This window comes from Balearica regulorum, chromosome 8 (genome assembly GCF_011004875.1).
Source record: "Balearica regulorum gibbericeps isolate bBalReg1 chromosome 8, bBalReg1.pri, whole genome shotgun sequence".
NCBI classification, from domain to species: Eukaryota; Metazoa; Chordata; class Aves; order Gruiformes; family Gruidae; genus Balearica; species Balearica regulorum.
In genome coordinates, this window is record NC_046191.1 from 27,472,692 (window position 1) to 27,499,329 (window position 26,638).

General features: G+C 41.9%; 1 protein-coding gene across 2 annotated transcripts in view; it reads right to left on the minus strand.

Moving 5' to 3' along the window:
* Positions 1 to 694: 694 nt before the first annotated feature.
* The window catches only part of MTA1 (metastasis associated 1), an 87,116-nt gene continuing 61,172 nt past the window's right edge, over positions 695 to 26,638 (minus strand). Inside the window, exons 13-20 of one of the 2 annotated variants that reach the window (XM_075760225.1) lie at positions 26,393 to 26,544; positions 24,508 to 24,697; positions 24,039 to 24,128; positions 22,057 to 22,209; positions 20,970 to 21,005; positions 9,792 to 9,823; positions 6,764 to 6,915; positions 695 to 2,388 (exon numbers count right to left, since the gene is read on the minus strand). In XM_075760225.1, the coding sequence (XP_075616340.1) occupies positions 2,250 to 2,388; positions 6,764 to 6,915; positions 9,792 to 9,823; positions 20,970 to 21,005; positions 22,057 to 22,209; positions 24,039 to 24,128; positions 24,508 to 24,697; positions 26,393 to 26,544 (944 nt within the window). In that variant the 3' untranslated portion in view covers positions 695 to 2,249. The remainder of the gene's footprint in view (positions 2,389 to 6,763; positions 6,916 to 9,791; positions 9,824 to 20,969; positions 21,006 to 22,056; positions 22,210 to 24,038; positions 24,129 to 24,507; positions 24,698 to 26,392; positions 26,545 to 26,638) is intronic. The other variant, XM_075760227.1, reaches the window with a different exon arrangement.

Consider the following 26,638-nt stretch of genomic DNA (forward strand, 5'->3'; position numbering starts at 1 on the left):
AGTAAAACTGCCAATGGTCTTTGGAGCAGTCCTGCACCGGTGCATGCAGCCTGCAGGCTTTCTATCTAGCGAGCCTGGTGCCCTTCCTACGTAGCACATCCCTCAGGAACGGCTCTCCCGTCCCGCTTTTAAGTTATGGATAGGAAAACGTGACCAGCAGTGTAGGACACACTTACAACATCTGCTAAGTTGCACAGCGGCCCACAGCCAGAGAGTAAATCTTACCACTCCCGAGCGGCGAATAAGACCGAACATTGAGCCCGCTTTGCTTATCCCAGTAAGGAGCGAAGGTAGAAATAGCGAAACGTCAGTAGGTTCGGCTGCTCACCCCAGGGATTTCACTCTCCCAGAGTCATGCCCCTGACCAGCAAGACACATGAGCCACCACGGACAAAAGGCTCATTCAGAGCTCCAGCGCTGCATCTGCTGCGGCATTTAAAAGGAGGAGGGAGGGAGTCACAGCCTGAAGCGCTAGGAATGTTTAAACCGCGTACGAGGGGAATCAAACCATGAATGACTCTCGCCCTGCACAGCACAACGGCACTGGCAGCGCAGGGACACGCCGCAGTTATGCAAACACTTGAGAGCAGAACACAGCTCTGGGATGCGAAGGAAGGAGCGCAGAGGCGTGCGCGCCAGCCAGATGGCACCCTGAGCCTTGGCAGCCGTTTCAGAAGAGGAGACAAAAAGCAGATGTTTCACAAAAGCTCACTTTCCAGGTTTATTAAGTAAAGTTAACTGAATTGTTTTCATTTTGTGGGGATTCCTTTCCGTCTAACCCGGTGGGTTAGCAGAGTTGCACAGAATCACGGTTGGACTGTGATAACCCAAATACAACTTTGGCTCATCTCACTGCTGACACATATGGAATGACTTGGGGGTTATTACATGCTGTGTCTGCTTGAGGCAGGTACATGTACAGATCAGCACAAGTTGCAAATGATAGTTTACATCCTTTCAAAACAAAGCAGGGCATTCGGCAAATGCACTGCAATGAGGAGACATATGAAAAAGAAACTATACAGACTTGCAAATACATAAGAAGTTCAAGAGATGCAAGAAACCTCAAACACAAGAAATGTCAAGGGGGGGAAAAAAACACTTAAGTTCAGACACAATGTGTTCAAATGAAAACCCAGCTGTAATTTAAATTCCCTTCAAAATGGGAAACATACAGTAATGCAATTAAAGAGAAACCAGGTCTCGTCCTGGGAGAGATGTGTCCAAAAACACTGATGCACAAACAGGTTCAGAGTTCTAAGCAAAATGTCCCTGGGCATTGGTGTACTTGACTCTTGGAGCCAGAGCAAAGCAATTCATTACACTTGCTGGACTGCTGGGCCTACTGCTGCGTCTTGGTGGTATAACAGCACGTAGGATTCCAGATGTCAGAGAGAAGGCAGCACGCAAACTGCTGGTTACTGGGAAAAATGCCACGGGCCAGATCTCCCAGGGATTGACTAGAGTAAGGACACCTAATTCTGGTAGCCTGGCCTCCACTGCACACAAAGTCAGTGTAATGTTCTGCAAGGTTCTTCAGTTCTTAGCTCACTCCTTTCTCAGCCTGAGTTGTTTCTGTCTTGTGCATGAGCACAACTGGCCGTGCAAAATGATCCAAAAAACATAAGGGACAGGACCAAAGAAAACTGGCTGAACCTGGGGCTGGCTTTCAGCTCCTATTTCCAAATATCAGTTAAAGGTTGGAAATTTATCTACAAAAGAAATAATATAAATGAAATAAAAAATGGCACCGTCCACAAATAAAAAAAAAGAAAGAAAAGAAAAGAAAAATCTTACAACACAGCCTCGTAAAAACGGCTTTGCAACGAGAGCTCAGTCACAAAATGAAGGGTTCTAGCTCTTCGTACATCGGAAGAGGAAACAAAGCTAAAAAGTACTAGTCCACATTCTCTTAATAAGTTAAACTTACTTTCCCTCCCCTGTCTACAAAAGGGGTAGAAGCAAAGGGGAAAAGAGGCTACCAAAAATAAAAAATTAAAAAGAAAAAAAAAAGAAAAAAGAAAGGAGAGAGAAGGAGAGAGCGCGCGCGAGAGAGAGCAGTCTGTGGTCAGAGGCTCAGAGCAGGGCTGAGTTCCTTTTAAGGGTTTAAAAGATGCAAAACAGTTCCTCAACAGTTCCCTCTCTTCAACAGTTAGTTCAATGCTGTAGCCATAGAAACTCAAGTATATATTGGAGGAGAGATTCTTTCGGGCAGATCCACCGTCATCCGGAGAGCTGCTCAGCGTGTGTTAATCCTCAATGATTATGGGTTCATCATTCATGGGCTGGCGTAGCTGCACTGCCTGGATGGGCCGGAGGATAATAGGCTTGTAAGGGCGTCTGGCGGCTCGCTTGGCTTCGGAGGAGGAAAGCAGCTTGCGGATTTTCCTGCAGACAGTAAGGAAGAAAGGAACCTATTACAGAGACCAGCATTGTAGGTTTCTCAATTTCTCCAAGTGAAACCAGGCCTGCACAGGCAGAGGCTGCTCACTAACTGGATGGGCTGACACTGTTTATTTCAGCAATATCTTCCCCAGGGAACTTTTGTTTTCTGATTTATAAACCCGCCAATGAAGAGGAAATTGCATTCTCTGTTCCAGAATCCTTCCCCTGCAGAGCAGAAGGCATTCTGGTCCAGCTTCATAGGACCAGGATCTACTGCTGTAAATATAAACACATGAAATAGTTGTGACAGCCAGTTTCCATACCACTAATTTAGTTTGATGCACACAGACACATCGGTTGGACATGCTGCAGGCAGCTTTGCGGGAATTTACAAAGCCAAGTTAAACCAAACCTCTTCTGGCAACGCTGGTCACTTCCCCGCCTGCTAATCCGTCTCTCGCAGAGCTCCCTGCCATTCCCCAGCCCCAAGCAGGTGCACACAGCTGCCTCTTCAAAAGAAACCCCTAAGAGCACAAGCCAGCAACAGTTGGTCTCCCATGGGGCTCAAGGCTGAGCTGCCACAGGGGAGCCCCACGACGGCCACTAACCAGTGAACCAGCCTTCCCCCCTCCACTGGGAACACTAACAAGGTATCTCCCCCTCTTATTTCTCCTGCACTGCATGTCCCCAACCTAGAAATGGGTAATATTCACGTCTTGCATTTGTTAAGAGTGTCCCTTTAGGTTACAAGACTAGCAACAAGTCTTATCAGATGCAGGACGTTGTTTTCCATGTGGAGAGAAAGTAAGAGAGAGAGAGAATGGAGAGAGGACACACTGAAGTTTTCAAGTTAGCAAAATAAGATAGAAAGAGACAATACAGAGTGATTACTGGTTTCTTTTTGTCAACACCACGTTTAGAGCTAAAGGAAGTAGCCTAAAAATTGAAAAAAAAAAACCAAACCCCAAAACAAAACAAGAAGAAAAAACCAGCAACAATGAAAAATGTGTTATATAATCAAAATGAGGAATTAATTTCCAGAGGATGTTGTGGTGGTCAAAGGCATATAGAGATTAAAAAGGAAAGTGATAAATATTCACAAGAGTACTCTACCAGTACCCATGATACACACAGCCTTCAGAGTTCAGGAACTGGGGCAACAAGGAGGGTCTGATAAGGAAGCACTGCCTACCCTTAGAGGCTCCCACCTTAACGATTTTTAACTTACTGTGAGGGACACGATACTGCACTAGAGGAAGGGCAGCCACATGGCTTTACAGTCCACAACTCAAACATCTATCTCCCAAAGAGAATTTTTATACTTTTTGGTTACTCAACGTTGTCAGGGCCAAATTTTTCATTTTAAAAAGAAAAAAAGAACGGACAAGACACATTCATAGAAGAAACTGGTCAATGTACTGCCCCCCAAATTTACCCTCCCCACCAACAGCACTGACAAATCAACAACTTCAGCTGAAGATTTTGAATCAGCTCTGGTAAGATTTGGTCCTCTCTTCATTTGCTTTTTTTTTTTTTTTTTTTTTTGCCCACCGAGCAGAACAAGCCTGCTACTACATAGAGCTCGCAGACACAGACACATGTCTCTTGTTTGCTCAGTGTCCCCAGTTCTCCAGTGTCTTCTGAAATTGAAAGGGCACAGGCTGGGGAGAAGAGAGAACAGGGTGCAAAAGTGGTAGTGGGGAGAAAAAAAAAAAATACAATCTTGATGTGATGATTTTTCCAAGACTCGCTTAGCTGAAGCTGATCTACTTTCAGCCAGTGGAGCTTCTCACAGTATCTGCATGTGCTCAATTAGACACGCTGCCATCAGAAACACGTCTCGTAGCAGTTCTAGATTCTGATCAGGTCACTCGCTGCCTCCACTTACATAAATTATAAATCCCTAGTTCCTTACTGTGAGGCTTGAATTCAAAAACTTATTCAATTGACAAACTTTTCAAACTGCTCCCTCAAAGCGATCCAGTTTTCTAGCACTGTTCTCAACAGTGCCACACAAGAGGGGGAGGAGAGAGGGGTGTAAAACTTTACGAAAACCTGCTTTCTGTGACTGAAAACACAGCCTGCCCCTCAGCTGGAGGATGATATGCAGATATTGCTGCTAGATTGATTGCTAGGGAGCCAACACAAAGCTCAAATTGTTTCAGCGCTCACAAACAACTCTTACATTCTTGACACTGGAATGCAGCAGATGGTTCAGGGAAAAGTTAGAGGTGAAATGCCCGACAGAAAACCCGTGCCACTTACAATGCTACATCGCTCAGGCTTCCCTGCTTTTCAGCAGGCTGCCAAACATCTCTTTTCAGCACTCATCAGTCAGCTAAGCAGCAAGGCTGTCAGACAAAGCAGCCCGTTCTTTCTTTCTTGTTTTTTTTAAAATGGAAGAGATAAGGTCTTATTGAGCTGATGTCTATCACTGCACTACGATTTCTGCGTTGGTGGTTGCTGTGGGACTGATCTTTCCTGCCTTGGTCAGTAGTTCTGTATGACCAGATAATTCTGTGCCCTTAAGTAAGTTGTTCTCATGACCAACATCACACTTGAATATTCTCACTGTTCTGTACGGATCAAAGGGCGGGACCTTGTAGTAGTACTGAGACATTACTACCACGGACCTGCAGTAATTCTTGTGGGTTGGATGATAAAAATGTCAAGTGGTTTGTAGATGCAAGATTACGAAATAAGCCTTGAGCATCCAAGGACTGAATTAGAGACTGCATACCCCACATCCGCAATGGCATGTGAATTTGCCAGAACTGAAGGTCTGTAACAGGATCCCAGTACCTCTCTACCACTTCCCTTGAAAATTAAATACTTCTCTCACTTTAGTTTCAATTATATAAGGGATCCCACAGCTTACTTCCAAGACGTCTTGCAGGAACAGAAAAGGAGAAGGGAAAGATAAGGTAAAGATGTAAGGTGGTGAGAAATGCACAGTTGCATTAAAGGTGTCCATAGGAACCAGTCTGACACAGATTCATTTCATGTTTTTTCTAACAGGGGGGATTCCTGCATTGAACTCTGGTGATGCAACAGATCAGTGTTTAGCATGTTGAACATTACCAGTCTCAGCTTATCTGCGAAGCCCATCTTTGATACTAGGCTCACAGAATAGTCACTTGACACTTGAAATGCTTTGCAGACTAAGGAGGAGGCTGGGGATGTCAGGACTGACTATGCACTTCATGCTGAACAAATGAATACTCGGAGTAGTGACAAATTTAGTAGTACCAGAAGGGATGAAATACTCAAAACTCCTCGCCTTCTTCCTCACTTGTAAGGGCTACCATCCAGTAATTCCCACGTCCACCTCTGCTAGGTACTAGAGGGAAAGGCGAGTGCTGCTCTGCCTGTTGGGGCACCCATACTGAAAGTGTTGATAACTCCAGGCTTCAGACACAGACAAAAGCCAGAGAACACCCCTGCTTGCAGAGAGGGCTGGAAAGCAAGGCTGCGGCTTTGCTCTGACCCTCTTCAAGGTTACCCAGGAGAGGCATCAAGTTCCTGGGAGGAAACCACACAAGCAAACGTCTCTACCTTTCTCACTGCACCCAGGAGCAGTACTCCCTTCCTAGGAATAACACGGTACTGGGAATACACACACAAAAGCTTTCCTTTAGGGATCAGGCCACATAACTTCTACAGCTCTTTATTATGTAGCTTGTAAACAGTTTATTTCAAGTGAAACTCATGCAAGGAAGGTGTCTGTTATTATTTTATCCTGTGGGCAGGCTAACAAGAAGGACTAGCAGAAGCAGTACCACAAAAGGAAGATGATGGACACTGCAAGGCTAAATTTCACCCCTGCTGCTGGTAAATATAAGCCACCAACGGAACGAGGCAACTCAGCCTCCAGAAACCCCGTGTCACTTGTGGTTTCAGTACTCAGACACACAAGGAGACGTTCTGAGAGGTAACAGAAGAGACTTCGGCATGCAAGAGGGCATGCAGAGCTCCACGTACAGGAGGCTCTGTTCCTCAGCATTACTCATGCGCCTGAAGGTCCTTATCCTGTTACTGAGACACTGTGGTGGGACTGCCAAAGGCATTTATGGGTCTGAACCAGGTGAACTCCCCACCGCAGTCTTCCTCCTCTTATTGCCCATCTCTTATAGGAACTGCTCTGGAAGAAGAATCTGTTTTCTCTGGAACACAAGTGCATGATTAAGCACATCAGACACAATTAGGTGTACCACAGCTTTTATCCACCTCAACACTAGCAGTGATGTCTGCATTCAGTTTGTAGCAACAGATTTGCTGAAGGGATCCTTATCTAACCACAAAATCAGCTGCAGCACCCACGAGGAACACAAATCAAAAGCTCTCCCCTTAAATCCTCTGAAAAGACCAAGTTTCCTACCTGGTTTCTTCAGTGGCCATGTAAAAAACATCGTCTGGTGCATCAATCCAGTTCATCCTCCTCCTTTTCACTGGAGGCATGGATCCACCACGAATTAATCGGACTTTTGTTGGGTATGATTTCCCATTGAGCAGCAAGTTTCGGCTTGGTCCCTAACGTGATACATAAAAAAATACAATTACAGACTCGAACAAACCTGCAGCAGCATGTGATAAGCACTCAAGGGAAAAGACAATTAAAGTTTTTGTTTCTGGTAAATATATCCCCTCTCGCCCACGACTGAACACAGAATTCACATAAAAGCAATTGTCCACAAGCAGTAGAAGTCAGGCACCTTCAGTATACAATAGGACAGCAAATACTCCAGCGACAGGACAGATAAAAAAAAAATGGAAGGCATTACCAATAATCTGTTGCTTGTGTCTGAAAGATGACATCAAGTTTGAAAGATTGAACATAAGACTTAGATTTCAGCTACTACCATAGATCTAGAGCAACTCTATTGATTTCAGGGAAGGAAATCTAGCTACACAGCAAATCAAATATAAAAATCAGAATTTACAGTTATTCTGGGGTACCAAACTTACCCATATCCTTTCTGTTCTAGGAAGGTTAATATTTAACGATATATTAAATATGTTGTTGAAAACAAATCTAGAACTACAAAGCTCAGCAGCTTTCATCATAAAATCTTTTTAGCATTTAACACCACAGATTTCCCATATACAATACATCTGCTTTGCGAATCAACACAGGTTTAATTTTTCAGACCCACATTAGCCCCCTTCCACTCAACTGGAAAAAACAGGAGCTGTTATTAAGAGAGGTGCAGATGAAAGGGAGCAAAGGATTAAGCTTCGCAAATGCAGCTGTCCTTGAAGTCCAGTTCTGCTGCCCCTCTTCCCGCTGATTAGCACATTGAGAAATCCCACTGAAATCAGTAACACTGGACAAGTCAGAAAAGATGCAAAATAAGGGCTCAGAAAATTTAATATGAATAAATTAAAGCTGGTCAGAAAACATCCCAGTAGAAATTTAATTCTGGTATTTCATACAGCAGGTCATCCTCTGAGGTGAGACCATCTCCCCAGATGCACCCAGGCTTCCCCTTCTGCCCACGAAATGGAAAACTGAGTGTGTACATGAGGGATGTCTGGCCTGGGAGATCCACCTCAAAAGGAAAGGTGGGGACATGAGGTACTCAAGTCCTCAAGTGTCCGGTTATGGCAAAAGCTCAACCAAATTTTAATACTTTGACTCAGAAAGGGAAGACCTCAGTCTGCCAACCAAGAAAAAAAACCAACAACAAAACCTTGCATCTATCTCATTTTTATCTGAAGAGAAAACAAAAAATGATCCATGACTTTTTTTTTGACCAGCCTTAATCAACTATGCTAGCAAGATCTGCTTCTTGTAGAAAATCAGGGCTTTAGAGCTAAACAAACAAAATCCCACCTTTTAAAATCCTAAGCTCTTTAAAACTGCTGTATACAAGTGCAATAACAATTAAATTTCTCAGTTGCCCAGCTCCATGTTATACAAGACAACTTCAGCACCACAACAGACCACTGAAATACTTCAAGAATTGCTTTTATATTTGAAGTTTATTAAGGAAAAGGTTTCAAATAAAAAGCTTTTCTGTTTTTTGGGTTTTTTTAACCCCCTCCAGATTTCTCCAAGAAAATCCTTTCATTAGTGTTGCAAAGGATATTTTCTCCATATATGTTACATACGCAAGTGAACAACTCCAGAGAGTTCTTGGAAATACCTAGAAGGGGACTCCTGTGCTTCTAGGTTGCCTTTTCTCTACCTGCACTGAGCAATCCATTTCAAATAGTACATCCTGAAACGTGGACCTTTAATTTTCAGTTCAGTAACACACTTTACCAAGCAACCAGAAATCAAGGCAGTTCAGGGAGGGTTTTACCCTAAAACACCTAAAAAGTGTTAGGTCATCACAGATTTCTCCCACTGCACTGAGTTGGTTTATACAGCAGACACAAACAAGTAGCCAGTCTCCTCAGTGACAAGAAATGAAGCTGAATTCGAGGAATACGATTTACCACTTCATATCAGATGCTCTAGTAACAAACCAAATGAATGCTTTGCTCTTACAAGCAGACTAGCATGCTCACGTTATAGCCTACCCCCATGATACTGCACACTATCCAAGAGCATTACTAGATTGAATAATGCTGGTGATCACCACTCAGTGACCGTCAGTCATACCTGCTGCTGATTGACCCATGTCAGAGTGACTCTACTGACACCAATATGGCATGGCAGTTCACCTAATGAGGCAAGCTCCGCTTTATCAACACCAGAAGATCATTTGGGGGGGGGGGGGGGGGGGGGGGGAGGAAATTTATGCTTGAAGTTCTCTCCCATAAGTCATGCGTAAGGGGGAAAGTGATGCACAGCCTTTGCGCTGGCCCCTTCACACTGAGGTGAATTCAATGAGAAAGCATTTTGCCAGAGACACGTCAATCAGACTGGCTATTTGCTTCTGTCCTTTGATAAAACTCAGCATAATGGATGAAAGGCTAGGAATCATTTTTACTCAAAAAAAAAGAGAACATAAAGAACAAGCATTCTCAGCAGACAACTTGCACACCACCTTCCTAAAAAAATAACAAAGAAAAAAAGAAACTGTTTTCCAAACAAACCCTTCCATCAGTTAAACCTTCCTCCTTCAGTGAAACACATTCCACCTAGAAACACATCCCAGAACTTTGCTATAAACAGCCACTCAGTTTCTGTATGAGCAGAAACAAAATGTTCCATTCAAAACAGAATCTCATTTATATAGATAGATAGATTTGAAGTTTAAATTGAATTTAACCACTTCAACATTTCATATTCACCAAAATAATACTTTTTAAAAAAAATTTTCAATTTAATTGGGAAGTATGACCAGCTGCAAACAGCAAAGACGGAAGTGAAACACTAGGGTTTAATGGGGTGTTCTATCTAGCGTGGGTTAATAATTCTTCTTTTCCCTGTTTTGGTTAAATGAACATTCTCTTACCATTTGTCTGGTTTGTCCGTGGTTAGGCAGACCTAACAAACAGGAAAGAGAATAGAGCTGGTAAGACCATTGCTTTTCCAAGACAGAAAAAAGTACAAAATCAAAACACACGCAGCTATGATCGCAACTGTGTTGTTTTGCTAAAACAAGAGTTGTCTACCAAACTAACTTCTCCCCTCCTAGAAAGGTAACTGAGAAAAGAGCTTCCTTAACAACATGGTTTGAAGAGCAGAGCCCCAAAGTTAAAAACACATTCCGGTCACTCAGTCTTTTTCTCTGTTTACTCACACCTTTCTTCAAACTACCACTAAAAGCACACCTCCTCTTTCAGATCTGAGGTTTTCCTCAATTTTTGGGAAAAATCTGGCATTCTGTTTTAGTTTTGGAGGAACTTACTGACATCAAGAAGGAGAAAGTGGAAGGTATTACACACTGTCAAGAACAGCAACAAATAAAATCTTTCCTGTCATCCTTGGATCCCCAGGGAACTCTTCCAAGCTCAGACGTTAGCTACACACTGTTAGCAAACAGACTGTATCTGCTGAACCTACCACAAGTAAATACTTCCACAGGCGTAGCTCCATCAGTCACAGAGCACAGCGACTCCAGCTATCACAAAAGCCCTTCCCCAGTAATACAAACAGCACCACAAAGCACCGAGCACAATGCCTTGATTTTACCAGCTTATTTGCTATACTACCCGATGCCCTGCCACGCTGCCATAGCTATGTACTGAACTGTACATACATGAGACCTTGCAGAACACACAGAGGTCTTGGGATATAAGAGAACAATGTGTTGCTACAAGGCAGCAGGGTATGGCATGGAATGGGCTGGGAGACCTAATCAATCTTTTTATTAGCACCATTTAGTTTTCTAAGATGCACGCTCCCAGAAAACACCGTTTCATTAACACCAGAGCACCAAGTCATCCTTCTCAGCCCCGTCCTGGCTGAGAACCAAAATGTCAGCACATCAAACCCAACAGGTACTACAGGGCAGGCATCAGCAAATGCTGTCACTGGCTGCAGAAGTTATGAATTCTGCTTTCACATTTATAGCAAGCTTCCCAGGTTCCCAGTTTGACACTTGAAATTTCCCATTGCTAGCCAGTTAAGCTGTGATGAAACAGCAATTTTTTTTAAAGAATCCAGCAAAAATAAGCTTTTACAGTTCATGGTCTGTACTCCAACAGATTCCCTGAGATTCTCCTTAGTAAAACCAAACACAATGTACTCACAGCAAGTATGCCAGGAAACCCATGGCACAGCAACGTATTGGGAGGGAGGAAGGCGGAACAGGGGACATTTTCTGAGCATTGAGCACCACACCACCACATTAAAATCAACAGTGCATATCAAGTGCATTTTCCACTCTGTATAGAGGTATGCCATTTACTACTTCAAACATGAATGCACACAGTTTCAATTTTTGCAGCGTTTTTGTGCCGAAGTATCCACAGAGATGAAGAAATAGCTGCCAAAAAGATTTCCATCAAATATGTAGAACAGATGTACCAGGCACCAAGCAAGAGGACCAGTAACAAACTCTGGATGTTGACAAAAGCAACGTAGGCGCCAGATAATCACTCCTTTTTACACGGGAGCAGCAATCGCATCCAAAACACAGCTGTGAGCAGCCATTTGAGAGGGATGGACAAAGAACTCCACGGATGCTGGGGAACAGCACAGCCAGCAGGATGCAACCTGAATCTGCTGGCTTCAGAGCTGGGCTCTAGTGCTTGTCTTTTCTTTCCCCCTTCCATAACAGAAAGATAACATTTTCTCCATTCACAGGAACTCCAGGAGATGTAAATCAACTGATGCTAGTCCCTGGATTGAAGCCACACATTTCATTTTAACCACACTCCAGATGAGCTCTTTTCTTGTGCTAAGAACATTCTTGATGCCAGAAAAGACTAGCCTACAGGAGCAGCCGATACGCGGCTGCTGCGATGACGATCGCTGGATGTAAACCAGACACTAAACAGTGCTATCCCTAAGCACCGGAATTAACCCAGAATATTCCACAGCAAGAAGAGATGTTAAGATTGACACAAACTGAGTGAAGGCTGAGCAGAACTGCTACTTACTCTGAGTCCCAAAGCTTCAGAGCCCGGAAACAGCAAAGAAGCAGTGGCTACAAGTGGGACACACCTCACCCCGAAGCTGTAACTTCTATGATAAAGTTGCCTGAGACAACTTTTTGCTCCAGCAAAATTAGACACAAAGTTAGTTTCAATACAATTTATACTCTTGCTGTCACAGTAATAAGGTATTGATTAGCATATTAATCTTAGCTATCTGTGAATTTTCCCTTTAGTCACGCTTTGATAACTGGAGTTTTAAAGAATAAATATTAAAAACAGACACTAAAAAGACTAGCTTCAGTTTGCAATTAAACCCCCCACACACACACAATGCAGCTGAAGCACTGCTATTAAATGAGCATTTTTTACCCACAACAGTCAAAAAGATGCAGAGAGACAGTGCAACATCTGTAAGCCATTGCAGAACAGCTGTCAAGTCAACAGGATGCATCTGTACTGGAAACAATGGATTCTCACCCAAAAGTTTTTGGTGGCTTCTGTGCAAGAGATGAGGTCTGCAATACAAGCGTCTCTCAAGAACTAAATGAATCCTCCGTCTCTGGCTAAGGAGTGGTACAGGTAGGTAACTCACCATATGAAACTTAGTTCTCCCTGAGGTGCTTGACCCATTTTCACAGATCAAGGTTTGAGAGAAAACTTCTCTCACACATCCATCCAAAAGCAGGTTAAAAAAGTAGGACAGCATATGAATATAAACCAGGAGCAAAATCCAACAAGGTTCTGGCAGCTCCTCTACAGGAAAAAAACCTGTCTTTAACTTCATTTTAGGGAGGGATGTCTAGAGAAGCCACAGGGTAGAAAGTGTGAATATTCCTTTCGATGGTATCTAAAGTCTAACTGCTTGAATTGACATAGTTCCACATAAGAAACACCACTAAACTCCTCCAAATAAGGAAAAAGAACCCAACAAACAAAAAAAGGCAACCAAACGTTTAAAACTACAAAGTGTAAAGTCTACAACCATAAATCTAAGTAGATCTTCCACTCTTCTGCAGCCAAAGAAATTGAAATGTATTCTGAAAACTCAAGATTAAATGTTTCTTCCATAGCACTGGAAAAAACACAAAGCCCAACAAAATCTCCTCCCATTCAACTCCTGCCAAAGTTTCCTCTATACACCGAAATAAAGAGGAAGTCTCAATGGATAAAATGTAGACAAGGTAAATTGAAGGTATGTCTGCAGATAAGCATTGATGTCCTTTGCCTCAGACGATTCTACATTGTTACTGAAATGGCAAGAAAACAACTAATCACAGTCAGAGATTAACCGACATGCTCAGCGTGTGCTGCCTCAGCTCCCCACAACTTAGCGACAAAGACCTCAGAAGTGCTCCTCAAGCCGAAGCACAATTACTGAGATTTTGGCTCAAAACCAGACGCAGCAGGTTACTATGCCTAACGATCCTTTCATTCAAGTATCAAAAGCCACAGATGAACATACTTTCACCCCCACAAAAGGCAGGTGGGGAAGGAATATCACAAACAGCGAGCACAAGTCTGTTACTGTGCAGCTTTATCTTCTGGGGACGGGGGGGAACCACCTCTCAGACACCCAACCGGTTTCTTTCCCCACGATCTCCTATCATTTGAATCTAATGCTTTCAGCTGTGTTAAATTTAACATGAGAGAATCCCCAAACTTCCTGCAGCAACTAGAGCAGCACCCCAAGAGCATGCTGCAGCAGTAGGGAATAGTTGGCACCCGACAACACAGAGCAGAGTGGGGGAATCTAATTTCCTGATGGGAAGCAAACCAGCACGTCTGGTCCCACTGGAAGCCTGAGAGTAGACATGCATGCTCTTTGCTGATCCAATCCCACTCCCCACGAGTCCAGCCTGTGTACACTGCCCGTGTATTTACAGACCATTTCACAGTTCGGTGTAAGTTTGTGCAGAGCTGACCCTTGATACCGAGGAGGAAGAGTAGCCAGCTTCCAGCCACTGGACATAACTTGGAGCCGCTACATTTATTATTTACTTGAACCAATTGTCAGTATATCTGCCACACACAAAAATATGGGTCCTTCATCTCATGTTAACGTAATACATCTTTTCTTTTCTTGGCCCCCCCCTTTTTTTTTTTTAAAAACCCAATCAGGACATCAAGCAATTAGTCACAGATGGTATTTTGTTTTAACTTCTGTTTACCAAAGAGAAATATCATGCAGAACATGCAATACGCAGTAACATTCATAAGCACGTCTTCAGTCACAATAAACGTAAAGAATTTAACACAAACTTTCACAACCAGCAAGTTTACTATACTAAAATACATTGCTTTCAAAAATCCATACACTCTTCATACGCATTTTCCTTTTCCAAAAGTAATCCTCCTCCTGGGATTCCATCCTTCCCAGCAGTAACAAAAACATCAACAGTACCACATTTGTGAGCAAGCTAGAAAAAAAATATAAAAATGCATGCATGAATGAGGCTTGATGAACAAGGATTTCACTTCCAAGTTACAGGTTCACTTGAAGTACTCTCTGTGTGTTGACACATACAATTTTTGCAAGCTTGTAAGAATGCTTTAGTACCCCTCTCTTTCTTAAACTGCCAAGAGCGTGCTACCGCTGTGAGTGGATTGAGTGTTCACCTTCTAACAATCAAGGCTATCAACTTTCAGGAATGCAAGTGCAACAAAAGCAGAACAGAGCATAAATTGTACCAAACACCACCTAGACTAGTATTTTCTTAAAATTCTGTTCTACTGAAAAACAATGTTAAAATTGCAATTTACTTACCTAAGTAAGTTCCTACCAAGATTGGCAAAGGAAAAGGAAAAAAAAGATTTAAGGTTAAAAAAAGGAAAGATACACATAGTTCAGAATACAGTAGCCCAGCCCCATGCAACAAATACAGAAACAGACTGTTTTGGTTGTAATGAAACACAGAAGTGATCACAGGTCTCTGTTGGACAGATAAACCAAGACAACATTAAACAAACAGTAACTCCAAATGAGAGATTCCACAAAGAGCTTTAATTTTGTATGAGCAGGTTGTGGTTCATTAGCAGCCTCCTTCCACTAATCCCTGCACATTAACCTCCTTGGATCTGGACAGTATTTCCTAAAATGCTTGGTCTAACAGTTCACATTAATTTGCTTCACAGTACCTCACAGATGACATGTTTGTTCATGCAAAGCTGTACCTTCTGCTAAGACTACTTCAGGGACTCTACTAATATTTTCTGGGCAGTGACATCCAACTACAATGAGTCAGTACCTACCCATGGACAAATACGTTGAGGATGGAGAGCTGCTACCTATCTTGGTGTTGAGTCAATAAATACTATCCACTCACGTTCCTAAAAAAAGCATCACGGTATATTCTGCTCTGGCTGTAACACACTAAGTGGTTAAAGAGACAACAAAACCATGCGCCTCACTGCTTTAGTGATCCAAACTATGTAAACTAGAAACCACTGAATTATTCACTGTTCTTAGAACTGGGAGTATTACAGGTCAAATACATATATACATATGTGTGTGTGTATATATCATATGTATCATACAGGCAGATTCCACTTAATTACAAGTTCAGGCTTTGTACTAGCAGGAGCATTTGCAATTTTGCCTTTGCATTGCTATGCATTTATTTCCTGTCATATTAATTACACCCGCTCCCTGCCGCTGCCCTGGGATATGCATTCTCTTCTCCTTCAATCAACATTTGCATCTTACTCCATACCATCCCTCATAAACAAAATGGTTTTCCCTAGTTGATCCATAGAGCATAATGCCCACCTCCTGATTTCCAGATCTTTCTCCGTAACACCAAAAGAAACTAATCACAGTATCACAGCTAAGCTGAAGGCGAGTGAAAAAAGTTATATGTAACATCTGAATACAAAATGCTAACTACAATTCTCAAAAATAATCTGTACTTTTGGCATATAATCTAAAGCAAGGAAGTTGCACAGGCACACGGTTCCTGGGGTCTCCAAAAAGCATTTCAAGCAACTTGTCATTCTTCCCAGCTGTGCTGCTGCTGGCAAGAAACAGTCATTCCTTTAAGAAGCACTGAACATTGTCTCTCTTGACACTAGTCAGCATTACACTGGTCCGGATATCAACAGCTAAAGCCAGGACTTTTCCCAGGCACCCCACGTAACACATTATTAACGAAAGGACCAATACTCCCTGCTGTTTACAGTCATTCCTGGATGGATGGATTTCCTTCGGCTGGTTATCCTTGACTTTGGAAGGGCAGCTAGGGCCACTAAATGTAGAATTTTAACACAACTTATGCATACAGGTAAGTCCAAATTTTCTGCAAGGTCTAAGTCAGCCAGAAAACAACCTTTGAGGTAAGTCTGGTCACCTACATAGCTGATGCTAGAGAACTTCCTTATATTCCCACCTCGACAGCCATTTTTGATCAAGAACAGTATTTCCGCTCTTGATAATTAAACTAATGCCATGCTAGGCTGATGAATGCTTCAATTTCTAGGAGTTCATTCACATTTCCCCAAAGGGAGATGAGAAACAATGAACCAGAACACGTTAAATTAGATTGACATCCCACTTTGGTACAGAAATCCCCAGTAGCAGAAGCAAGGTATTCCAACAGTTAATTAACCTCACTCAAAAATCTGCAGCTTGTTTCCAGCCAAAGTTTTTCTACAGTACCTTCTGGCTACTGCAGCTCATTATTCCATTCCTGGCTAGACTAAAAAGCCCTCTATTATTACACTTCTGCTGCTCCTGTCAGCAGAGACAAACATCTACAACTTCCACTTTGATAAAAGCATTTTCCATTATACAGTGTGTTTTCCAGTCCCTTCATCGTTTTCATGGCTCTTCTATAAACCCTCTCCAATTTTCAGCGTACGATCCGCTACCATTTTATCAATGCAAGTTTGTTGCTGGGAAAAGCCTTCCCTTTATTTCAGCTACTCATTCATGTTCTCTCTCTTTCTGCCAATTTTAGAGTGCATGTGATGACCCTGAAAAACAAATTTGATTAGATGAAAGCTAACATGGTGTGAAAGAGGGGGAAAAATTCTAACAACAGTCCCTCCCCTCCTCCAGTAGGAATTTGCATAGACCCCATACTGGATCGCTGTAAGGAAAAAAAGTAAATAGGGTCCAGAACATAAAACATGCTCTCTGTACGTGTCTAGAGAAGGTTTCATGGCAAATATTGTCAGTCAAGCTCCAGAACATTAATGAAAAAGCAATAAGCTAATAAATTTCTAACATCTCACTGTACTTGACAGCTTATGAGACTCCATGCACTTTCCATGCTCCAAAAATAGGAATCTGCAGGAGTTTGTTCATGATAACCTAATACTGAAGGAGAGCTGGGCAGGGCACTGTTTACCTAATGATGCCTCAATGACATTTAAAGGAGAAGAAGAAAACAAAACAGATGAAAGGACTACACCCTTCTTATGAAACAGAGTGGAGGGAGAGAAGAGAGAGGAGATTAAGAACATTTTCCTGTTCTTGGAATTCAAGCACCAGTCAAAACTCTACATGCCTGGCCAGACAAATCATATGCAAAGCTTGAAAAAGTTCAGCTCTCCACAGTTAAGCAGGGATGATTCAGAAAAAGAAAATTTAAAGATTCTTAGCTGGAGTTACAGTAGCAAGAGAAAAAAAAAAAGTAAAAAACAAAATTCCAAAGGACAATTCTGAAGTACTTTTATAAAAGTTCAGCAATTACCAACATTTCCATAATTAGTTTCAACTAGTTCTGGCCGTAGCCCGCTAACAGCAGTCTCTTTTTCCTCCTTGATACCTCACCATCAAGGTTCCCCTTTTCCCAGTCTTTCCTTGCTTCCCATTACTATCTCTCTTCACACAGAGTCCTACCTGACCAACCCACATCCGTGCATAGACTAGGTGGTCTTCCATCTCCAGCCCTCCACCCTCAGCCATCATTTGGGCACATTTAGGTACAGTGCTTCCACTTATGCAGGAACTTCACTGATTAACTTTTGAGGGCCGAATTCCAACTACTGACCACTAATCGTCATCTACCAAGGGGTCGTAGAGCCTCAGATGAAAATCTTCCAGCAGTGCTGCCTGAAGGAACACCCAAAAACCTACATGAACAGTTCAATTTTCAGCAATGTTAAACAGCCTAATTTTAAATGAAGGCAGGTGGCATAGGAATTTAAATGCCTTAGAAACCTAGCCACCAATATACATGTATAAACATGGATCTTAATGCTTTACACTAAGCAAAAATACTAGCTGCTAGTTGGCTCATTCCCTGCAAAGCAATCTCTTGATTTTATATTGCTTTAAGATCTGGCCATGAGGAAAGCCTTAAAAACTTATCACATGCAATCAGCTCAACAATCAGCCATAATTTACAGTATACATACTTCCCCTACGAATAGCTCAGACCCAAAAGGCTTTTGGCACCAGCAAAGAGACTTCAGCTAAAGCCCATCATACTAGCTGTCCACTGTCATGTATCAGAGACTTTGACACAGTGACCTGTCCAAACCATGCGGTATCTTCCAGGTACCACCAACACAGCACATCAGCAGGAAACAGAAAAATCCCTGGATAATTTATGTAACTGCAGCAAGTTCTTGAAACTATTGCAGCATAGGTGGATAAAGTGTCTTCCTGCACTTAAATTTGTGCAGAAAGAATATTTTCAGTCTCCTCGTTCAGTTGTCTTACCACTAGCTTTTCTATGCAGTATACTCCTGCAGTGACCTAAACCAGCCAGTATGCCACCACGTATCACTATGGGGAGAGGAAAAACATAAAAATAACAAAGTCTCCACACCCATTTCCCATAGTATCTATAGGAGCTACGTAAATGAAGAATCTGACTGGTTATAACAATTCAGTTTTACTCTCATCAATCTTTTTCTTCTATTTTAGGTCAGTTCTAATTAAAAAATCAGTCATTCTGGATAGATGGGTTTATTTCAGTCCTTTCGTACTAACTCATTGGCTCCTAAATCTTGCTCACAAGGCTTCATCACTCTTGCTGCCATTCAACCCTTCTTCACAACAGTTCACAACTCGTGCTCTTCCTCTCCTCTGACCTCCTCCTCTCCCTTCCCACCAGCAGCCCCCCAAACTAGTAAGCCTGTCTGACTCCACCCAGAGCCAAGGAGAAGTCTCAGCACCACGTTCCCAGTGCTGGCATGGTACAGGAAACTGGCATTAGCCTTGCCCAGAGCGAGCAAAGCTTACAAGCACACGTGCAAGGTAACTGGGAACCAGTGCTAAGTGCACTGGCACACAAACTGACTCCAGGCCAGAAATAGCTCCACCAAACTTCCAACAACCGTTTCCCTGTGCCCAGCAGAGCTTGATCCAAGGTCTTTAAAACTGGTTTCCTTGCAGGTGGTTCCCTTCCCTCTCTGTCTCAGCAAAGCCTCCAGCAACCCAGGGTCAGAAAATATTCCAGATATTGAAATTGCAGCATGACAAACATTTTCCATTCACAAATAAATCTCAACCAATGAGTTTAAGCCAAACTGCTCACAAGAACTTCCAGTTAACACTCAGTACCCCAGCAGGTAAACAGATTCTGGGACTGAATCGTACGCCGCTACCTAGCAGTTACAGAACAAATACTACTACAAGTATTTCAGTGGCTGGCTGAGAACAGACCGAGCAGACAAAGCAGCAGGCGCTTGGTGAGAACCAGCCCCTGCACAACTGCCCATGTATGCTTCAGAGACACACTTATTTTGAGTGGCCTGAACAGGTACTTCACCAAAATCTTCTTTTTGCAAACTGCTCCAGCAACAGTTATGACTGAAATGCATCTAATCAAGTATGTGTACCAGCAGAGAGATGTTTTAAAACACTAAAACAAGAATCCTCCATTTCCAGTAAGTACATGGTCTCAGGTTATCAAATCCAGCGCTCTATGCAGAGAGAGTCTGAGGGAAGCATCAGTTCTTCTTCCACTTCCCTCCTTTGGGCCACAACATCTCAGAGCTTCAGAAGTGTGTCATCTGCTGAGTGACTCAGCAGTCCCTTTGCTGATGAGGACATTGAGGAGGGAGCAGCAGGCATGCCCATAAGCAGGTTGTCACTAGGAGTTGTGGAAGTTCAGTGAGCTACTCCGCACCTACATCCCTCATTACTGGACAAAGCTCCTGAGGAAGCCAAACTGACCGAGGCAGCAGAGCTTTGTTACTCTTCCCAAAACACAAAAGTTAAAAAGCACATTAAAAACTCAGCAACGCAAAACTGAGGTATAAATTCCCAAAGAGAGCAAGACAGTAGAAAGATCACTGCCCTCATTCTTATTGTATTCTCCACATGCACTTATATATGCATGCATGTAAATATTGGTAACAGTCATCCACTGTCTCAGCCATTAAACACAAAGCTTAACATCAGGGCATGCAGCATGGGCCATTTCATGGTAACGTGTAAGCTTAAGTTTTTGTGTTTGCCTGTCTTGCAGTGACATTTCTGTATCTTAACTATTGGTCCATTCTACTGAATTTGATTAAGTGACATCATATGCACGTTTCTTGCACTATCACAAACTAAAGATTCTGAGGTCTATTCAGTAGCCAGAATAGATTAATTTTTAGCCTGTGGAAACTTTAAAAACCGTTTCTAGTGCAAGTAGAGAAGATACAGACAGTCTCTCACCAGTGAGACTGTTCACTCACAGTGGAAAATAGAAATGTTTGAACCTGGGACTCAATGCGAACACTGTCTTCTATTTCTTTTGGTCAATGGGAATTTAAAGTAGTTCAGGACACATGAAACTTGGATTTTTTAAAAGTCAAACAGCGAAACAACACCTAGTTTCAAACCAACCATCACAGCTTTCAGCAGTTTCACAAAACTGCTAGAAAACTTTTCTGCCAACTTGAGGAATTAGGAATCAATTCTGAACATAGCACTTCATGTCTTCAGCACGGTTGTATGACTTGTCATCTGCACGTGAAAAGCCTGGAAGGTGAGCAGCATAACCATGGGTGGAAATGGTTACCCAAGGAACACTTAGACATCAACACAGAAGGTGCACACAGACTCATTAGCCACAAAGCACAGATAAGCCAGCAGATGAAACTAAAAATCACTCTCCTAGCATAAGCTGAGCGCAGCTTCAAGGTCTTACCCCTGCTAGGCATCAACAGGCGCTTCTTCATGTTGCCTGATAGAGCACAAGTGAACAGAAAAGAGAAAAACATCACATCAGCAACCTGAACAGCAGCAGTTTTAAAAAGTTCTTAACGTTAAAACACAAACAATAAGCTATCAAATGTTTGTAATTATATTTCAGATAAGCCACATATAAAGTTAAAGGTAAGAAATGAGAAAGATTCTCTGTATCTCCCTCCCTGCTCAGAGTCAACATTAAACCAACTGTTCCTTTCCCCTGTTAAGGAGAGCTACCTGCTGTGTTCTCACTCCTGTTAAGACCGTTTGAACAGACCCTTTTTTCCTCATCTGAGAAAAAGACTGCACTTTCTCTTTCCCGACACTCTCAGGCAAGAGCAACTCTTCAGATCAGAGCCCTGGAGTCCATGCCAGGAACATCCTGCGTCTATCCCACTTCAAACACCTTCACCTTGCCTTTTATTCTTGAGGAGATGAAGCCCAAACTCCACGACACAGAGGTATTCAGTGACAGGGCCAACAAAAGCCAACGCTCTGGTTCTGCGCAAGGCAGGAGCAAGGTTGTGCCACACCAGATCTGGCACGTCTGCCTCCCTCAGCTAAGCAGCCCTTCTCAATGGCATGCAGCCTCTGGTAGCTTTGCTGAAAGCCAGGTGATCCACACGTTACAAAGCCACCTGGAACTGCACAGCTACTACCTACAGGTTAAAAAGCTGTAAACCTCAAAAGAAAAAGGAAATATCATTGGAAAAAGCTATTCAGATTTTCTTCATACTACTCATTTAAAAACTCAAGTTCCTCCTTCACGATCCCATTTGCAAGGTTGGTCAAGCTAGGCAGAGTTCCACTAGCACCGCAGCTTTATGTGTGTGCACTGCCCAGACAGTACACATCATCATCATGTGTCTCACCCAGGAGAAATGGGACAAGTGACTTTTTACAAAAGGAAAAAAATAACCTCCCTAAAGAATAAGAAACTTGGAATTTATATAAAGGACTATAGTTTTAAATAATCTCCTTGTATACCGAAAGGACAGAAGAAAAAGCCTATATAGACAATATAAGTTTCACAGAAAAATATTTACCATCCATTCCGTTGTGTTGTTCATAACTTCTTTTTCCCAGGATAGTCGGGGACCCATTATTAATGACAGGCGTGAACTTAGCAGGAGTCAGATTGTTGAGAGAACTGGACAAGCTCTTTGCAGGATCTGGTTTCGGAGGACATGGATGAGACTCTGTTGTAAAACAGCAAGGTGGGGGGTTTTATTAGTGAAGATACTGAAACTACAAATCTGAAAACCACTTGCAAACTTCCAAGGTGACCAAGCATACCTCCCCTTATATATGAACTATCTCAGTCAGTAAGTTTGACTGGCGATTGCTATTTATATAAAGCATTTTATGTATATTTAAGAATTCACCTCTACTGAAGATGTCAAAACCAATGTCATATTATTCTAAAATAAAAATATAAAATTATTTTTATTATTCTAAAATAAAAATAATAAAAGCACTTTGTATCTATTTCCAGAACGCTATTCTCCAACAATTTGGGATCATTTTAGGGGTGCTCTACATTAAAAGCCATCTTTGGGCAGTCATGCAACACCCCTAAACTCTAAGGAAATGAGAACTTTGCCAGTTTTGCAAAGTTTGTAAAAAATATAATTTCTAAGCTGTCCAAACAAGTGACGATTCAAAGCACCACCATAAAGGACACGGAGTCCGAATTCAAACTTCTGGACAAGGCAGAGATCAAGCACATGCTGTTCAACTGAAAAGATTCTGAGAAAATTACAAGCAACAGCAAATGGAGCTTCAAGCTAGTTTTTGTCTTGCAGCCCCAACAGCTGAGTAATGTACAACTTGAAGAAGACTGAGCACGACACCTCCAAAAATACATTCTTGCCAGTCCATCAGCCTCCCTCCATTTCTTTCACTCCAGTCTCTCAGCACAGTAGTCAAATGGAGACCCTGACACAGTGCTAATGAAATCTCAAAATGTACTGCTACAGTCTGTACCACTAGTAAAAGCAGGATTTTATCCAACAGCAAGACTTCTCCCTTTATTGGCTTTATTTGGTTGCACTATACATATCCAAAGGTTTCTCAGTCTGTGTACCTCATTAGTATACAGTAGAGAACAACAGTCAACAGAGAAACAGTAAATATTTAATAAACCCCAAGCCTTACAATATTTTATCAACAAAATCAACCCCAGTGTTTCTTATCAGAGTAAAAAGGCATTCAATTTCCTTGTTAATCTGGAAGCCTTCAAAGTACCCCTGTCCAAACTAGCTTTCTGTGATTAGACTCATGTTAGACTGCTGTAACCTCCTGAAACATGACTTCAGGGTGTCTCTAGCAACTGGCAACGCAACGAAAAATGATTTTGCATTCATTTGCAGTCAGTGCTGGCATGTCACATAGCTGGCCTCTTCCAGCACCTAAAACTTACACCAAGGTACTGGACAGAGCTATTCAGTACTCCCCCACAGATCAGCTGATAAGGCCTGAGGCCTCAAAAAAACCTGTGTAACAAACAAACCAAGAAAGTAAAGAATGGAAATATAGTCCTCTTGTCTAGCTCCAGCACAGAACAGCCACCAACTGATTCACAAGCTGTGGTACACAGTACTGTCCTAAACCTGAGAGGCTTCCTGGAGGACCCAACTGTAGGAACTGCCTCCAGACAGCTCAAAAATTGGAACAATGGGACTTACCAGTTGTTCCCAAAACACTATGTTCATGCCTCCATCAGCAGATGGTAACTTGTCTCCACATACATTGGAGACCACAGCAAATACATCCCTCCCTTGGAAAAAAGTTTCTGATACAGCTCAGTGAGCCCACAGTGGACTGCTGAGCCACTGTGTCAAATTAAATAAGAAAAGGAAAAAGGACAAGTTCATAGGAAGGTTTCAATGTTTTCATTTTTTAATCCAGAACCATCATCTAAATCCAGAACCAAATGGAGAAAGAAATGGTTAGCAGAATTAGCTAGAAGGGTTTTTTGTTTGGTTGGGGGGGGTTGTGTTTGGTGGTGTTTGGTTTTTTTAAATACCTAAATACCGGAGTACTGCTTCTAAAGGCTTTCGAACCACTTGCTTTAATAGCAATGGGTTTTCTGATGCCTCAGGTAAACGTGCTGTGCCTGTAAAATAAGGAAAAATAATTAGAAGGTAAAGACATTTAGATATTATAGCAAAAATATATGAATAACTCAAGTGTCCTGAAAGAGCTTTCCAATCAAAAGGAATTTTACACGTTGCAAGCATGCCTTGGCAACAGGACACAAATGCAGAATGCTAAATGTAATAGCAAACATGAATATTTTAAAACAAACAATTAATGAATTTTCAAAATTACTTGTCTAGCCTACAGTGTTAGAGCACTCTGCAAGCATAGCTAGATTTTGTGAAACCAGTAGCTACATGCAAGAGAACATCTCAAGAAGTTGCAGCTCAAACTTTATAGGAAAGGAATCTCAGAGGGCTCCTTTGCCAGTAGGTCCCAGCTGCATCACCACTCACATTCTGCTTTGATTGCTGCGCTGTTAATAGGCAGATAGGGATGTCTTGCAGCATGCCAAGGGCGCAAGATATCTCGACATAATCGTCTGGCAATTCTTGTCAGTTTTGTTGTATGGAGATAGAAAGCTTGTCGTGTCTTCATAGCAAACTTGGGACTCCCGCTGTTTCGTACTGGCACACCATGAGGACTCTAGAAAGAAAGAAAAATAAATATGGTTTCTAAAAAATAATTATTAGAAAGTATAGTTTTCAAGAAGAGAAAGAATATAATATAAAATCACTTTCAACTACTGATTCACGGACACAAGATCAGAAACAGTGCTACAAGATGAAAACATTTTCAGTCCAGCTATTCCCCATTTCCCAAATCTTACCCATCAACATTTGGAATTTTCTTCCAAAATATCTCAAAGGATAAAACAAAGGTAAACACTTTCTCTTCACAGGGAAATATTTATTTCTGTGCTGTCCCAAGTTTTAAAGTAGGCATCCAAAAGCCAGATCTAAAGAAGTTACCTGATGCTATCACATTATTTAGCATTTATAGAGCCAACAGGAAAAACTCTGGGTGCTTAAGAGTTTCTCTGGATATACAATGCAAACTCCTTATAAAAAAAAGCATTTGTAAGAGGGAGAGAAATAGCAGAAAGTAGCTATATGGCTAAAACGTACATCACAAACTCACTTCCCAAAGCAAACTTATAGCATGCAAGAATGTTTTTGTCTCAAAGGTGCAAGAATTTCTAGTTTAATTCTTACTCTGAATTCAATGAAAGCATTTATGGAGTTATCAAATATTCACTGCATGTAATAAAGAATAATACTGAAAGACATTTATCTACTACAGAGAGCAAAAGCAGTATCTTCACGAAAAGCAACTAAGTCAACCAATAAAATAATCAAAGTGGAATCTTGTTATCTCAAACCTACCCACGGTTGGAAAATAGGAGGAAATTTCAGTTTGGGGAGAACAAGGCTTCCCTTCTCTGACTATTTACATGCTTTTTGATTAACAAACAAGAGGTATAAGGCTGATAAAACCTGGCAGTCATCTCAGCAATAAGCTAGCTTCAGAGGGCAAACAGCAGCCTGGAAAGGATAGAGGTTAAATGAAAGAAATAGACTAGAAAAGAATAGAATAGAAAAGGAATGATAGGAAAGACTAGGAGAGAGGAAAGAAATTAATCTAAGACCAAAGTTCAGTGTACACTATCCTTCTGTCCATGTGATGCAGCTACTTTTTCCAATCCGCTCAATGTATGATGCTTCCAGACTGAACTGCCACCAAATTCAGAAAAATTCTGAGAATTTTGCTTTTTAAATAAAAGGTGAAATATTAAACAGAAGCTCATACAGTGCTTATTCAAACCTATCCAAAAGGAAGGAGGATTAATTAAAAAAATAGGATTAAGCAGAAAAACAAGATAAGGGATCTGTAAAAAGCCACCAGCAATTTGGGGTATCTAATGTTGAATGTGCCTTGGGAAAGGGAACAGGTTTCAGGAAATAATTAATTTCTTTCTGGGAGGGGGAAGTCCTCTTCCCCCTACAGCAAAAATCATGGAAACCAAATATCAGAAACACTGGTTGGCATTTCAGTTTTTTTCCATCTTCATTAAGTTATCCCATGTATTTGATGGCTAGTTTGCTAAACAAATGATTTTTTTTTCCCCCTCAGGGCAGTACTTGGCAACAAATTACTTATAGCTGAAGTTAATGTGCCAGCTTTGCAAGACATGAAATACCAAACCCAAGGACAATAATGGAGGCTGAAGGCATTCTTTTTGTTGTTAAAATATTTAAGAACAGTGAACAACTAGTTCGCTACCATGGCACCTAGCTTTCCAGGCAAGAGCACGGAGCAGTCTGCTTTGCAGATACCTACCAAATTATTGCGGTTTGGTCCTGGTCTCTCCCCATCTAACCGTGTTGGCATTTTCAAGCCACCGTATTTCTTCCAGTACGTCCAACAGGATGCACAGAGGCGACACTGCATGTTAGGGGGACCCCAAGAATACCACTGGTAAGACTGTGTGGCTAGAGATAACAAAGGTGGAAATTATATATATCCTTAAACAGTATCACTTTTCAGAGCTTATTCTCTTTAAAACCATCACAAAAGAAAACCCAC